Here is a 13344-nt window from a genome sequence, read left to right as displayed (position 1 = left end):
AGGCTGTAAATGATAAATTGTCAATGATAATGTATTGATTTTTGTTTTTTAAACTCATAGATAATATATATTATCTATGTTAAACTGTTTGTTTGATAACGATTTGTTTTTAAAGCATCACTGTATAGCGTTTGTGAAATGTTATTGGTGCACCTGGCGATAATGTGGAATTTAAACTGGGAAATGTTTTCCTCCGCGATTTTTACGAAATATATAAATTTACAAATCATTTCTTTTTTGAATCTTCATTATTATTTCCATTACGTACATCCGTTGCTTGCTATTTATTTCATCATTGTACTACATTAACCATGGAATTAACGTAAGTACAATTAAACTACTTGGATAATTGACATTTCGGAACGTTATAGAATCAATTCAAACGACAATTGATTCAGTTGTTTGCGCCATTTCCTTTCAAACACTAATTCGTTCAAATAATATATTGATGAACACTGAACTTAAATGTTTCTCTTGTTCATACTTAATACCAATTCTAATAACCGATAACGAGTTATATGATATCACTATATCAGTTGAAAAAAACTTATACGGTTTGAACATTGAATTGGTAAGTGTTTCTGATTCATCCTTTTTCATAATAACTTTCAATTTTCACCAAAAACTTACAAGACATTGGTTCACGGTTCTCTATAGTTTTGTTTGTATTGTGAAATTGAAAATTAAATCGCATATATAAAAGCATAATTTTACAAATTATAATTTTATACGTAGAATTTGACCTGATTATAATACTAATGTCATGTTTATGACTTATTAGATTTGCAAAGTTTCGAATATAATATTGGTATTTCATGCCATATAGTATGAATCATACAAATTATTTTATTTTATCGTTGAATTATAAACTAATATTCATTAGAATGCCTTGATTTTTCTAATTAGATTGTTAATATTTTTATTTTATTTTATATAATGTATTCAAACTAATTGTTGTGATTACTTTGATGATAATATCTAATTTCAAAGTAAACTAGATTCTAAACTTGTATAATACATTTAATTAATGGATTATGTAACTTCAAAAGAATTTTTGTCACCCATATTCCTTATGATTGAAATAAAGTCACCTCATTGTTTTTATCGTAAATTTGTTTTTATGTGAATTAATTTCATATGCTATATTTTTAAATGTTTTGTCATGTTTCTATTTAATTCTATTTTACGACTTTATTTTTTAAACAATGGAAATTTTTTTTATGTTAAAGTAAGAAATTATTAATTAAATTTTTTTTTACATTTTTAGCCTTTGCCCTAGCTATATTCTGTTCAGATATGAAAATGTACATGTTTAAGTAAATTTATGTATATATTGGTCTTTAGAAATCGTTGTCATTAAAAATATAAAATAGTTTAAAAACTGGGTAGAATATAATTTAATGTAAATATTGACTTGTAAATATTTATAATTTGTATCTTCTCCAAACATTTGTTATTTTTATAAAACAATAATTAATACTCATGATTCTGGTTTTGCAATTATTTGGATAAAAAAATGTTTATTTTTTAACAATGAAACACTTATATTTAAAAGTGTTATAAGTTTTAACATATATGATAAAATATTTATATTTGTGTATACTTAAATAGTTTGAGGAATAAAATTAACTGATTAAATGTTGTAACATACATGTTTTTGCAACTACAAATATTCATTAATTTCTATAAAATGTATGAAATTTATTGCCCATATAAGTATAAGGCGTACCTTAGGTAAAATATTCATCTTATAGGTTTTATAGCTACTTTAATATTATTTGTGTGGTTGTCTTAATTTCTTATTTCTCAAAACATCTTCACCAAAAATTGAAAAATATCTAACACTTTTATTTTTTTTTTTTCAGGTTATTAAGGGAATACTGCAGTTTGTTCAGCTGTCGATGCATATTCATTTGAAAAATATTCCTTGATACATAACTTAAATAACCACAGTATTTATATTAAATTTAACTATTTGTTAATAGTTATTAAATTTATCAAAAATGGATTCAGATAGTAGTGATATGGAAATGGAAGACGAGAGTCGTCTAACAAAATTGTGTCCAGCTGTTTTAGGTTTGCAGCCTGTAAATAAAAGAAATACTCCTAAAATAATAGAATCGTCAAATTCGGGTAAAGACAAATTAAACAGAAGGGGTATGCCTGCTCGTATAAGGAAAAAAAATAAATTATTTTTTGACGAAGAAGTATTCAACACCTCTAAAAATCCATCCGTCAAACAGGAACGCATGATGTACGTAAATTCTCCAAAAAAACAAACACCAAAAAAAATTATTGAACCCAAAATTGAACCAAAAACACCAAAAACACCTAAACAAGAAAAAATTCCCAATCAAAAATTACAAACTCCAAAAGTTGCTGTCAAGACAACACCTACAATCAAACTTAAAACTCCCAACGTGAAAACTCCCGTAAAAAGTGCTTCTAAAAAGTCAACAGAAAACGGTGTAGCTAAACCAAAAGCTATAAAACTTGAAACTCCTAAAAACATAGTGTCAACATCCAAACCAAAATCTGACTCTTTGGAACGTAAGCGTTGTCAAAATGTTGGATTACGACTTAGAAAAATTTTTCAATTACCAAAAGCTAAGAACTGGATATATTACGAGTGGTTTTATAGCAATATAGATAAACCTCTTTTATATGAATCTGATTTTATGATGTGTGTACAAGACTTCTTTCCATCATTTAAAATTAAAACGATGACCAGAACTGAATGGTGTATGTTACGGCGGATGATGGGTAAACCTCGAAGATGTTCTCAGAATTTCTTCGACGAAGAAATAAGAGAGTTAGATAGGAGAAGAAAAAAAATAAGATTGCTACAACAAAGTAAAGCAAGAGATGAATTGTTATTTAAAGATATACCAGATGAAATACCTTTACAACTTACTGTTGGTACAAAAGTAACAGCAATGTTAAGAAGTAGTAACACTGAAGATGGTCTATTTAATGGAACTATTGAAGCTTTGGATGTATCCAACAATACTTATCGAATACATTTTGATAAGGCTGGTTTGGGTACACATTCAGTTCTTGATTATGAAGTATGTTCTAACCAACCACCAGAAACTATTTCAAAAAATGTATTGCTACAAATGTGTCGACCACGTGTACCTTACCATAACCGTTCAATATCACCTGAAACTAAAGTGGACATACTTAAAACCGATCAGAATACAACTGCACAATATTCTATGAAACTTTTAGAATCTACTGTAAAATTCAGAAAAATTTTGACAGCAAAAAAACAATATGTACAAACATTACGTAACATGAATTCTGAAGCTGAAAGAATGGTTTTATACAATGAAGATATAACATCAGAATTTCAGAGTCGGTATGCCAAAATTGTTTTGGATTTGGATAACTTAAATCTACATTTAACATCAGTTATGTGTGTGCTTAGTGAAGAAATTAAAATATTAGCACCCGAAGAAGCAGAAACGTGGCCATTAATCACAGATTATTTACAAAATCAATCATTTGATGAAGCTGAACAGATGATTGAGCATAACAAAGAAGTAACTGACTCCCGTTTTATGTCTGATGATCAGCCCATGTTAGCTTTAATTAAAGATTTATTAGCTTTAATGCTTCAAGTGAAAACATTGACTGAAAATGAACCTACTGCTTATGAATTGGATGCTTTAAAAAGAACTATGGTTGAAATAAAACTTAAACTTAGTCAATCTAATCAAAAATCTTTTGAAAATTGTGTGGAAATTCATATGCAACAAATTCAATCTAGTTTAGATACTTTTCATACTTTATCCTCATCTAATAGAAAATAACATGAAAAGTTTGAAACTTTTGTTAATTTATACTTAGCAAAAATATATTTTAAAAGGTGTAAAAAATAATGTTATGAATACTAAGGAGATTGATTATTGATATATATATAGAAAGAGAGAGATTTGAATGAAAATATCAACATTTAAAAGAATAATTGATTAAGCTATCATAACTAATGTTTTAAGTACCTATATTTTAATAAATGTAACATAACCTAGAATTTTAAATTATTTATAAATAAATAAAATAATTAACATATTAATATCAATGCGGTCTTATTTTATCCAAATCGAAAAATTAAATTTTATTCAAAGAAAATAATAGAAATCTTCATTATTGATCATTCTCAATTTTCTTAATGAGATAACAAATCGTGTGTCATGTAAAATATATAATGTTTAATTTAAGTAAATTAGGTTTGTAATGTTTTTGATTATTGGTTAATGATTCTTCAAAATGCTTGCAGTTTTTATAATTTATAATTAAAATATCTTATCATTGGGAAATAAATTTGTTACAAATTGTTGATCTCCTTTTAATTAATAACATTATTTTGAATGTAAAATGTAATTGTGTATATTTTTTTTTACTGTGTTATTAAATTAATATGGAAAATAATGCATCTTTTTTATTTATCTTCATAACAATTTATTTTATTTTAAACCAATCAGCGTCTACTTAAGATTCATTCTGTCTGTAAAGTATGTATTCAGAAACATTTATCTATACTTAAATTTAAATTATGAGTTATTTATTCACATAATGGTACATAACATCTTATTAATTATAAATCATAGTTTGTGATTAATTTGATTTATCTAATTATAGAGTAGATTGCACTGTATTGTGAGACAATTATTCTTAGGTTTAATTGTAAATGTAATTGTGAAAATTGTAGAAACTGGTAGAATTATATTATGTTATATATGTTAATTTTATTAGTGAATATTATTACTATTTTACTTTTAAAATCCAAAAAATGTAGATATAATTTATTAATAATAATAGATACAATTCTTAAAGAACTGAACAATTGAATGATGTGCATTGTATTATTTACTTTTTTTTTAAATGCCTACTTGCAATATTGAGCACATTTGAAAATATTTTAATAAAGAAATTTTTCATATTATATATTTTTATTCAAACAAATTATTTAAATTTATTATTTATGAAAATCATTATTTTTAATGTTTTGATTGTTCGAAATTATTTATTCACAAAAACTGATTTTACTGTATTTTTCCTAGATTTAATAATGTGTGTTGTTAATATAGGTAAGAGATTAATTGTGTAAATTTATGTATTTTAATTATAATTTTTATGAATTGGTATATTGTTCATACGGCCTGTATTATATAATTCTATTATCGATTAAAATGTTTAAAATATACAAATATATAATTTTCAACTAGCAAAATACTATCCTTATGATTGGGTAAGATTTTAGCTCAATATATATACCATAAATGTATGTGGTATTATAAATATATACTAAACATAATTATACATATTAAAATTATAAACATATTGTGTGAATAAAAATTATATATAATATACATAAATATTTGATGATTTAGTAATTCAATGTTCTTCTTTTTGTCATCTATTACCAGTGACGCCGAAGTCCTAAAAGTCTAGTAGAGCGAAAAATATTTCAAGAGGCCCATCATCTTAATATCGGAAAAAATGGCATACCGTGGAGAGGAAAATGGTCAATATGAAGCAGCCCTATCTTAAATTTTAAAATATGTCGGGCCATGGCCCAGCCTTAACATAGGGTTTGGCGCCACTGTCTATTACCATTATAGTATTGCCTTTTAAATTGAAATCTGTTATCTAGTGTTATTGATACAATCTGCAGAATAATGTGTGCATACAATAGAATTAAAATTAGAACCATTGAATCATTTCTTTCTTCTATATAACATAGTACTCGTAATATGGCAGTAATAATATATATATATATATGTTTACTGTATTAGAAATTAAAATTTGTCATATAAAATATATGTTATCATTCTTTTAGAGACTATATATTATTTATTTAACAATATGAAGGTAATATATATAAATTATGTATTGAATGTGAAAAGGAGTAGAGTTGATCTTACTTTCACTGATTTTTATTTATTTACTTTAAGAAGATCATTATTATACAAATCTTTATTAACATAATATGGTAAATTGTACTTTGTTTTAGGTAACTATACTAACTAATTATTTTAATTTTGTTATTTTACACCCTTTGAAATATGAAAAATAGATTTGTTATTTTTAAAACTAAACATTGCCATAGTAACCAATATGAATGTGGGTACTATATGCACCATAAACTTATATAATATTAATAATATTATCAAGATTTAAGTGTGTATATGGTCATATATTTACTCAATATTTCCTTTACTTAAAGAAAATTCAATGTCTGAATCTAAAATATATAATATTGAAATGGATAATTATGAATTAAGAGACAAACAAAAAACATTGGGAATTGATAATAGTGTTGAAAATATTCAAAGAGATGACATGTGCATTGAAAATCCACTTGAAGTTACATCAAATATACATGAATTTCAAGATAATAATAAAAGAGTCGATCTTATGGGTGAGTACTAATTGTAAGACACAATTAATATAACTGCACTTTGCACTAACGTCTGAATTTAGATACATTCAACTAGAGCATCGATCAGATAAATTCTATTGTAAATTAACAAAATATATTGATTAAAAAACTTTAATAAAGTTTCGAGCTGATTTAAAAAAAATTAATACTATTTCAGCTAAAGAACAACTTGAAAATGTATCGAATCATCAAACTAATGTAATGGATCCAATTTTATATACAGACTTAATAGGTTTAGAAGATATATCATCTGAATTAGAAAATCTAGTTAATAATTATTCTTCTAGTGTCCTAGAGACTGAATTAGAAACAAGAAAAAATAGTTTAGATGATATATCGTTAGGGTTTGAAAGCATAACTAGTGAGATGACACATGTAAACCTTACATCCATTGAGAAAGAAATGTATAATAATCAACTAATTATACTAGAACCAAATAATCCTGTAATGGTAAGATTTCAGAAGACACTGAAATTACATTTATTAAAACAAAGAGAAAACATCCAAAGAGAATTACAAACTCTTGTAAGTAGATTAATTTACTATTAAAATAATACTCTTTGATTGGAAATTAATTTAAAAAATATTTTTTGTAGGATGGCTCAATTAGATCTAAACAAAACGAAAAATCTTTATTTAGAAATGAAATAAATAATGTAACTTGTCGAGTTGAAACTCAGCATAGATTATTAAATGAATTCCATAGAATGAAACTGGAATTAGAAATAACAAAAGAACAAGTGGAAAAATGTATTAACCAAGGAAAACAACGCTTCACCGAAATTCAAACAAAATCAACAATTGAATCAAAAAAATGTACAATATTTTTATTTTTTTTTCATTATGAATCTATTTATTATTGTTATATTAATATACATATTATTATTTTATTTTTTAACTTTTAAGCTTCAGCTTTAAAAAGACAACTAGATTGTGGTCAGGGACTTTTAAAAGAACTATTAAAGTATGAAAAAGAACAAGAAATCACATTTAATGTTTGTAATCAAAAAAAATCCGAAGCTAAACAATACAAAAAAAAATTATTAAATGAACAACAAAAGCAGGTAATTTTTATATTATAATAAACTTAATTTGGAACTTTTTTTATTCATGTAGTCAACTTTAGATAACTTCACTTTCACATAATAACGTGTATTGAAATTTTTGAACAATCAAGAATTTAGGGTTCACAAAATACATAAATTTTATGATAGTCTGAAATGGATTTTTAGGTTTCAGGGATTTCAAATTATTGTTAATTTATTCTATATAAATTATAAAAAAATGTGTCATTTCTAGGATTTGTTATTATTGTCGTTAACCCAGGAAATTCTTCGATTGGAAGATCGCATGAAACAATTAGGTGAACAAGCAGAGACTAAGTATAATGAAAGAGAATTTTTGAGACAAAAAGTTATGGACAACTCAACAGAACTTGATGCTATTAATGAAGATAATGCTAAGATTACATTATTATGGAATGATGTTTTAATTAGTATTCAACAACGTAATAGATCTTTTCTAAGGACAAAAAATGATTTTCAGTAATTATTGCATATAATCATATTATTATAAAATATATTTATTGATTTGAATCACTTTTTTCTTATTTTATTAACATTTGTTGTTTAAAAATAAAAATATTTGTTAATTGTTGAAATGTTTAATTAGGTATTTATAGTTATAACTTAACTTCATTTATTTTTTTTTTCACAAAATATTTATGAACAGTAAAATATAATCTAAAATATTAATCCAATAAGACAATATTTATATTTTATATAATTGGAATCATTCAAAAAATATTCTTCTTCAATATATATACAATAAACAACACATTTTTATAGTATAATTCCATACCTAATAACAGTCACTAAGATAAAAAAATTTTTTTTAAACTATGTTTTAAAACTTATTACTAATTTAAAATGAAAGTTTAACTTATTAGCACATTAAATAGATGACCTGTATAAAATATATTTCACATGTGTTTTCAGAGAAGCAAAAAATAAATATAAAACTTTATTAATAGAAACCAACAGTTACAAACGTAGCGCCCAAGATGAATTTCATAAAAATAAAGATCTATTCAATTATTTGAATAAATTAACAAGAGAACAAAATAACTTACAAAATAATTTTCAAACATATTTAGATAAATTCAACTGCTTGAAAGAAGAATATTCTAAGCTTACACAAATAACAGAATTTCAACACCAAAACTTAGATCAAGTTACACTGGTACATATGTTCTATAACTAAATACCTATATTAACACAAATTAAAAACTAAATTTTAATCGCAGGATCAGAAATCTATAACAAATGAAAAAAATACTTTATTACATTTTTTAAACAAATTATCAAATCAAAAATTAAAATATGAAGAAGATATTTTAGATGAAATAAAAAAACAGTTATATTCAAATAATTATTGTGTTCAGATAAATAACAAAATATCAGAAATTAAAGTTCAAAACAAAGAGCAAGTATGGTGTATTATATTTTCTTTTCCCATAAAGAAAATTACTTATTTAATATTGAATTTAGGAATTATTATTAGTTGGAGTTGAAAACAATTTATCTAAGGCTTTATTAAAACTAGAACAATGCCGTACAACAAGTTTTAATTTAGAACAAGATATAGTAGAAAAAACTAAATATCTAAATGATCAAGGATTAGCATTGTCTGCATTAGATACTGAATTGAAAAAATTGTATACTGAGATTCAAAATAAAACAAAACACATTGATTTAGAAAACAAACAATTGGAAATAGAAAAAAAATTATATAACGCAAGTCGAAAAAATTTATTAATAATTAATGACTAGGTACTTGATATTTACCTTTTATTTGATTTTAATTAAATTTTAGGAAGGTTATATCTTGACTCGTCAAATGCAAATCGATCAAGTTAGAAATAAAATTGATGAAGTAGTCAAAAAGACTAATATCATCAAACAATCTTGGATTGAAAAACAAAATAAAAATGTACAATTATTAGCTCAACTTAATTATCAGTTTAATGAACTAGTAAAAGTACGCAAATGTAAGTATATTTATATAATTATCAATTGATAATCAAAATTTATAAAATATAGTATTGTATTGTTATTAATACTATAAGTATATATTATGATTGTTGTAATACTGATTAAATGCAATACCTACTCAAAATTACTATTTTATTTTCATATTATTTTTAAAAGGCATTTATAATATTATATAAATATATAATATTAGTTTAAGGGTTAGAACAATGTATGTATGCATTTTAACACAGATAAATTATTCTGTACAAATAATTACTTATTATGTATATTGTCTTTATTGAGGTACCTAATTTCATAATAATATATTTCAGATGGCTTGGTAATGGATACAAAAAATAAAAAGCTAGAAAAAGAAATTGTGTCTTTATCCAAAGAAGTTTATCAGTATAAACAAATACTGACAAATATGAGAAATACAATTTTGAAACTTAATGAACAATTTAGTCAAAATAAAGGGAAAAGTAGTATGCTTTTGAATGAAAATGAATGGATACAGAGTTCCTATTTATCTGAATTAAAGGTTGATGTGAACATTGGAATAAGTAATGTTTAGCCTAATTATAAACCCAAACAAATATACAGTTAATCAATGTTAATATAGTGAAACCACAGAATAATATGTTCTGTGGTGAAACATGCATTGAAAAATTATTTTTTTAGTTACTTAACTTAATAAGTTTAATTAATTTCTAAAAAATGTAAACTTACCTATATGTATTAGAATAAAAATGTTTACCTACCTATCATTGTACCATTTAATTTATTTTAGGAAAATGAGAAACTGTGTTTAGAATACATGGATCAATTAAAGTTATTGAAAAACGAGTTGAATGAATTAAAAAATGTATACATGGAAAAACAACGTGAAAGCAAATCATGGGATACCAAACTTCTATTAATTGTTGAAATTAAAAAAGAAATTAAGAACAAAGAAGGTGATTTAGCTGATATTGATATTATGAAAAATGAAATTCATAGAATGCAGGTAAAAATAATAATTAATAGATAGTTTTTAATAGATTTATATAGGTATATCATATGTATTTTTACTTTTTTTTATAGATAAGAGAATGTCAATTGAAAAAAATATTGGAAAAAATAATGTTAGATTTAGAAGTATGCATATCAAGACGTGAAACAATTTACAATAAAGTTGCAGCTAAGGATATTCGTTTAAAGGGAAAAAATGAAGCTAAACAAAAATTTCTGAAGAAGCTTGACTATCTGCGAATAAATATTAAAAAAATTAAAACAGTAAATATACTAATTTATTATTATTTAACTTGAATTATTAAATATTAATAAAATATTTAATGATAACATAATAATGACCTAAATTTTACTATTAGGACTGTATCAAATTATAATGAATATATTATGTATTTGTTATATGTCTTAATTTAATTTAATTCTTGAAATCTATGATTTATCATACCAAATATATCTTTATATTTGCTATTTTTCATTTAATCTTTTTTTTTTTTAATTAGTAACATGTCAAAATACTATAAATAGTTTATTTTTAAGTAAAATTATAAAAAAGCAGATTCCTAGTTGCCACTTGGTAAACAATGAAAATTTCATTTTATTAACATAAATATATATCAATTAAAAAATAAAGGATATAATAAAATATATATAAATAAATATTATTGTAACAATAAACAAATATAATGATTTATTCTCTTTTACAGGAATGCAAAAAGTTGGATACAAATATAAATGCTTTAGAAAATGATAAAATTACACTGGAGAATAAACTTGCACACTTAAATGATAGTATGATTAATATTCAAAAAAGTATTAATGACATCTTAAAAACCATTGAAGTTATTGGAGCTACAAAAATTAAAGTTTGTATTTTACTTAAAATTTGTCTTATATAGCTTAATTATATAATTATATAAATTTATAGCTTAGTTTCATCTAGATATTTGATTCCTAAAATATATCTGTACATTATACATAGTTTGAGCTTTACTAACTTAAGTGATGGAACTATTTACCATGCCGTGGTTTCAAACCTATTTTTCAGAGGTGGGAGACTGACGCTTGTGAAAAAAAAAAGAATGATTGTGGGGGCAACAACTTTATTATGTTACTACTTATTATAATATATATGTTCAATACTATGTACCTATCCATATTACTCACTCACTTGATATTAGTATAATATAATACTGGATATTACTTACTTTATATGGTGCAATTGCCAATTGCACAAAATACTAATTAAAATGTGCTGGTTTTACCAAAACCTTACCTGGTTTTTTCTGTTAAAATCTATTTCTGTGTCATTTGAATTTTGAGGTGTATTTTAATTTGTAAACAATTTGTAATTTTAATTTAAAATCCACATAACTATGAGTATGACTAAAAGTAAGCGCCCAATACCCAAACAGTATACAGGTCAATGGTCAATTATTATAATTGCTCTTAAATGTTCCTCGGCCATCACCACTGTATCTCTATGCCATTAGGCAGTGGCGCACACGTAGGGTACCAAGTGGTGCAATTGCACTGGTTTCTCGTAGGTCCCGCGGGGCCTACATACATTCGGTGGCCCCACTCTGCAGGTCTCTTGATTAGACACTATAAATACATAACATCTGGTCCATCTGAATATTTAGATCGTTGAATAAAGCGTAAAGAGTTGGTAGTGCCAAATATGCAAACGAATAAATTTGGGGGCCCTATAGTTATAACTGCACTGGTTCGTGGAAAACCTGTGGGCGCCACTGCCATTAGGCATTATTATTGTATTTAGACACTAAATTCAAATATACATATATGGAAAAAGAATCAAAACAAATAATGATTTTACCTAAACTAGGTATTTTTTTTGTTTTTTTAAAGTGTACTAATTATAATTGTGTTTTTTTTATTCTAGAACATTCATATTTTAAGCTACAAACAAAACTATGCCAAATTTTTGGACACGGTTAAAAAAGGACACTATCGTTTGCAGATAAAAAGTGAATTTAAAATGAATGATGAATTTTCGGATCAGTGGAAGAGAAATTCTGATTTAATAAGCGTCGTAGAAGCTTTAAAAAATGATTTTCCATTTTTGGATTTTCAAATTACACGTTTATTATATACTTTAAAGTCTATTGACAATAAGTCATAGGAAATAGTAATTTATAAAAAAAATCTTTTCAACAAACAACCGTAATCTGTAACTTTGGGGTCTTTAATCTTTTTATAGACAGTGGACCACCTAATATTTTAAATTAATCTCAAGGAGACAGGAGTCAAAGTCATATTTGTATAGCCTCGTAGGTAATAAAAATTTGTATTAAATTATTTTAAAAAATAAGTGTTATGTTGCTATCAGGGAGCCTCAAATACAAAATAGGCTATGAATAAAGACAATATTTAAAGCGATATTTTGTTTTTTTTCTCAAACCTACGCAATACAGATAAAAAGAATTTGTGTAAAATCATTTTGTTTTCATACATTTTTAAACATAAAAATGATTTTGGGTGAATGCATAATATCAATATATTGCACGTAGATCTGAGAGAGTTATAACAAAACAGAGTGTGCTTATGACTGATGTCCTAGCTGTTAATAACATAGCCATTTATTATTTAACTTGAATGATATTTAAGTAATTAAATAAATTATATGTTACACCTGGGTACATTTTGCACACTAACACCTTCATCATTATTAAATGTACATTTTGGTATTGTCCTTATTTTAAATCATAAATGTTTGATTAATATAAACCTATAAACAATACCTACTTTATATATTTTATATTTTTTATGTTGCCTATTCATACAAACTACCTGTTAACAAATATTCATTTGCTGTATAAATGTCGTATAATTATA

At 24.4% G+C, this 13344-nt stretch overlaps 2 protein-coding genes across 2 annotated transcripts; both read left to right on the top strand.

Annotated features, from left to right (window-relative positions):
• Positions 1-163: 163 nt before the first annotated feature.
• Positions 164-5399, top strand: LOC107162728 (protein lin-9 homolog). The gene is made up of 2 exons (XM_089224242.1): positions 164-322; positions 1866-5399. The coding sequence occupies exon 2, from the start codon at positions 2004-2006 to the stop codon at positions 3813-3815; it is 1812 nt and encodes a 603-aa protein (XP_089080368.1). The 5' UTR covers positions 164-322; positions 1866-2003; the 3' UTR covers positions 3816-5399.
• An 818-nt stretch (positions 5400-6217) lies between these two features.
• LOC149057661 (coiled-coil domain-containing protein 40-like) lies at positions 6218-13080 on the top strand. Its single transcript, XM_089222969.1, has 14 exons — positions 6218-6427; positions 6606-6973; positions 7045-7264; positions 7355-7512; positions 7748-7992; positions 8446-8689; positions 8754-8936; positions 8998-9243; positions 9323-9497; positions 9813-10021; positions 10271-10486; positions 10564-10755; positions 11196-11354; positions 12392-13080. Exons 1-14 carry the CDS (start codon positions 6241-6243, stop codon positions 12629-12631), a joined length of 3042 nt encoding a protein of 1013 aa, XP_089079095.1. The 5' UTR covers positions 6218-6240; the 3' UTR covers positions 12632-13080.
• The last annotated feature ends 264 nt before the right edge of the window (positions 13081-13344 follow it).

Source organism: Diuraphis noxia, unplaced genomic scaffold (assembly GCF_037042655.1).
Source record: "Diuraphis noxia isolate RWA-SAM2 unplaced genomic scaffold, SU_Dnox_SAM2 contig0003, whole genome shotgun sequence".
In the NCBI taxonomy this organism is placed as follows: domain Eukaryota; kingdom Metazoa; phylum Arthropoda; class Insecta; order Hemiptera; family Aphididae; genus Diuraphis; species Diuraphis noxia.
The sequence above is the reverse complement of the archived record's forward strand: the minus strand, read 5'-3'. Positions and strand labels throughout refer to the sequence as shown.

Bases quoted from the DNA above. Each gene is read 5' to 3' on its own strand.
- LOC107162728 (XM_089224242.1), top strand. From the start codon at position 2,004: ATGGATTCAGATAGTAGTGATATGGAAATGGAAGACGAGAGTCGTCTA.
- LOC149057661 (XM_089222969.1), top strand. From the start codon at position 6,241: ATGTCTGAATCTAAAATATATAATATTGAAATGGATAATTATGAATTA. The intron at 8,937-8,997 runs GTATGGTGTATT...TATTGAATTTAG, and splicing joins AAGTTCAAAACAAAGAGCAA to GAATTATTATTAGTTGGAGT. The intron at 9,244-9,322 runs GCAAGTCGAAAA...ATTAAATTTTAG, and splicing joins TAGAAAAAAAATTATATAAC to GAAGGTTATATCTTGACTCG.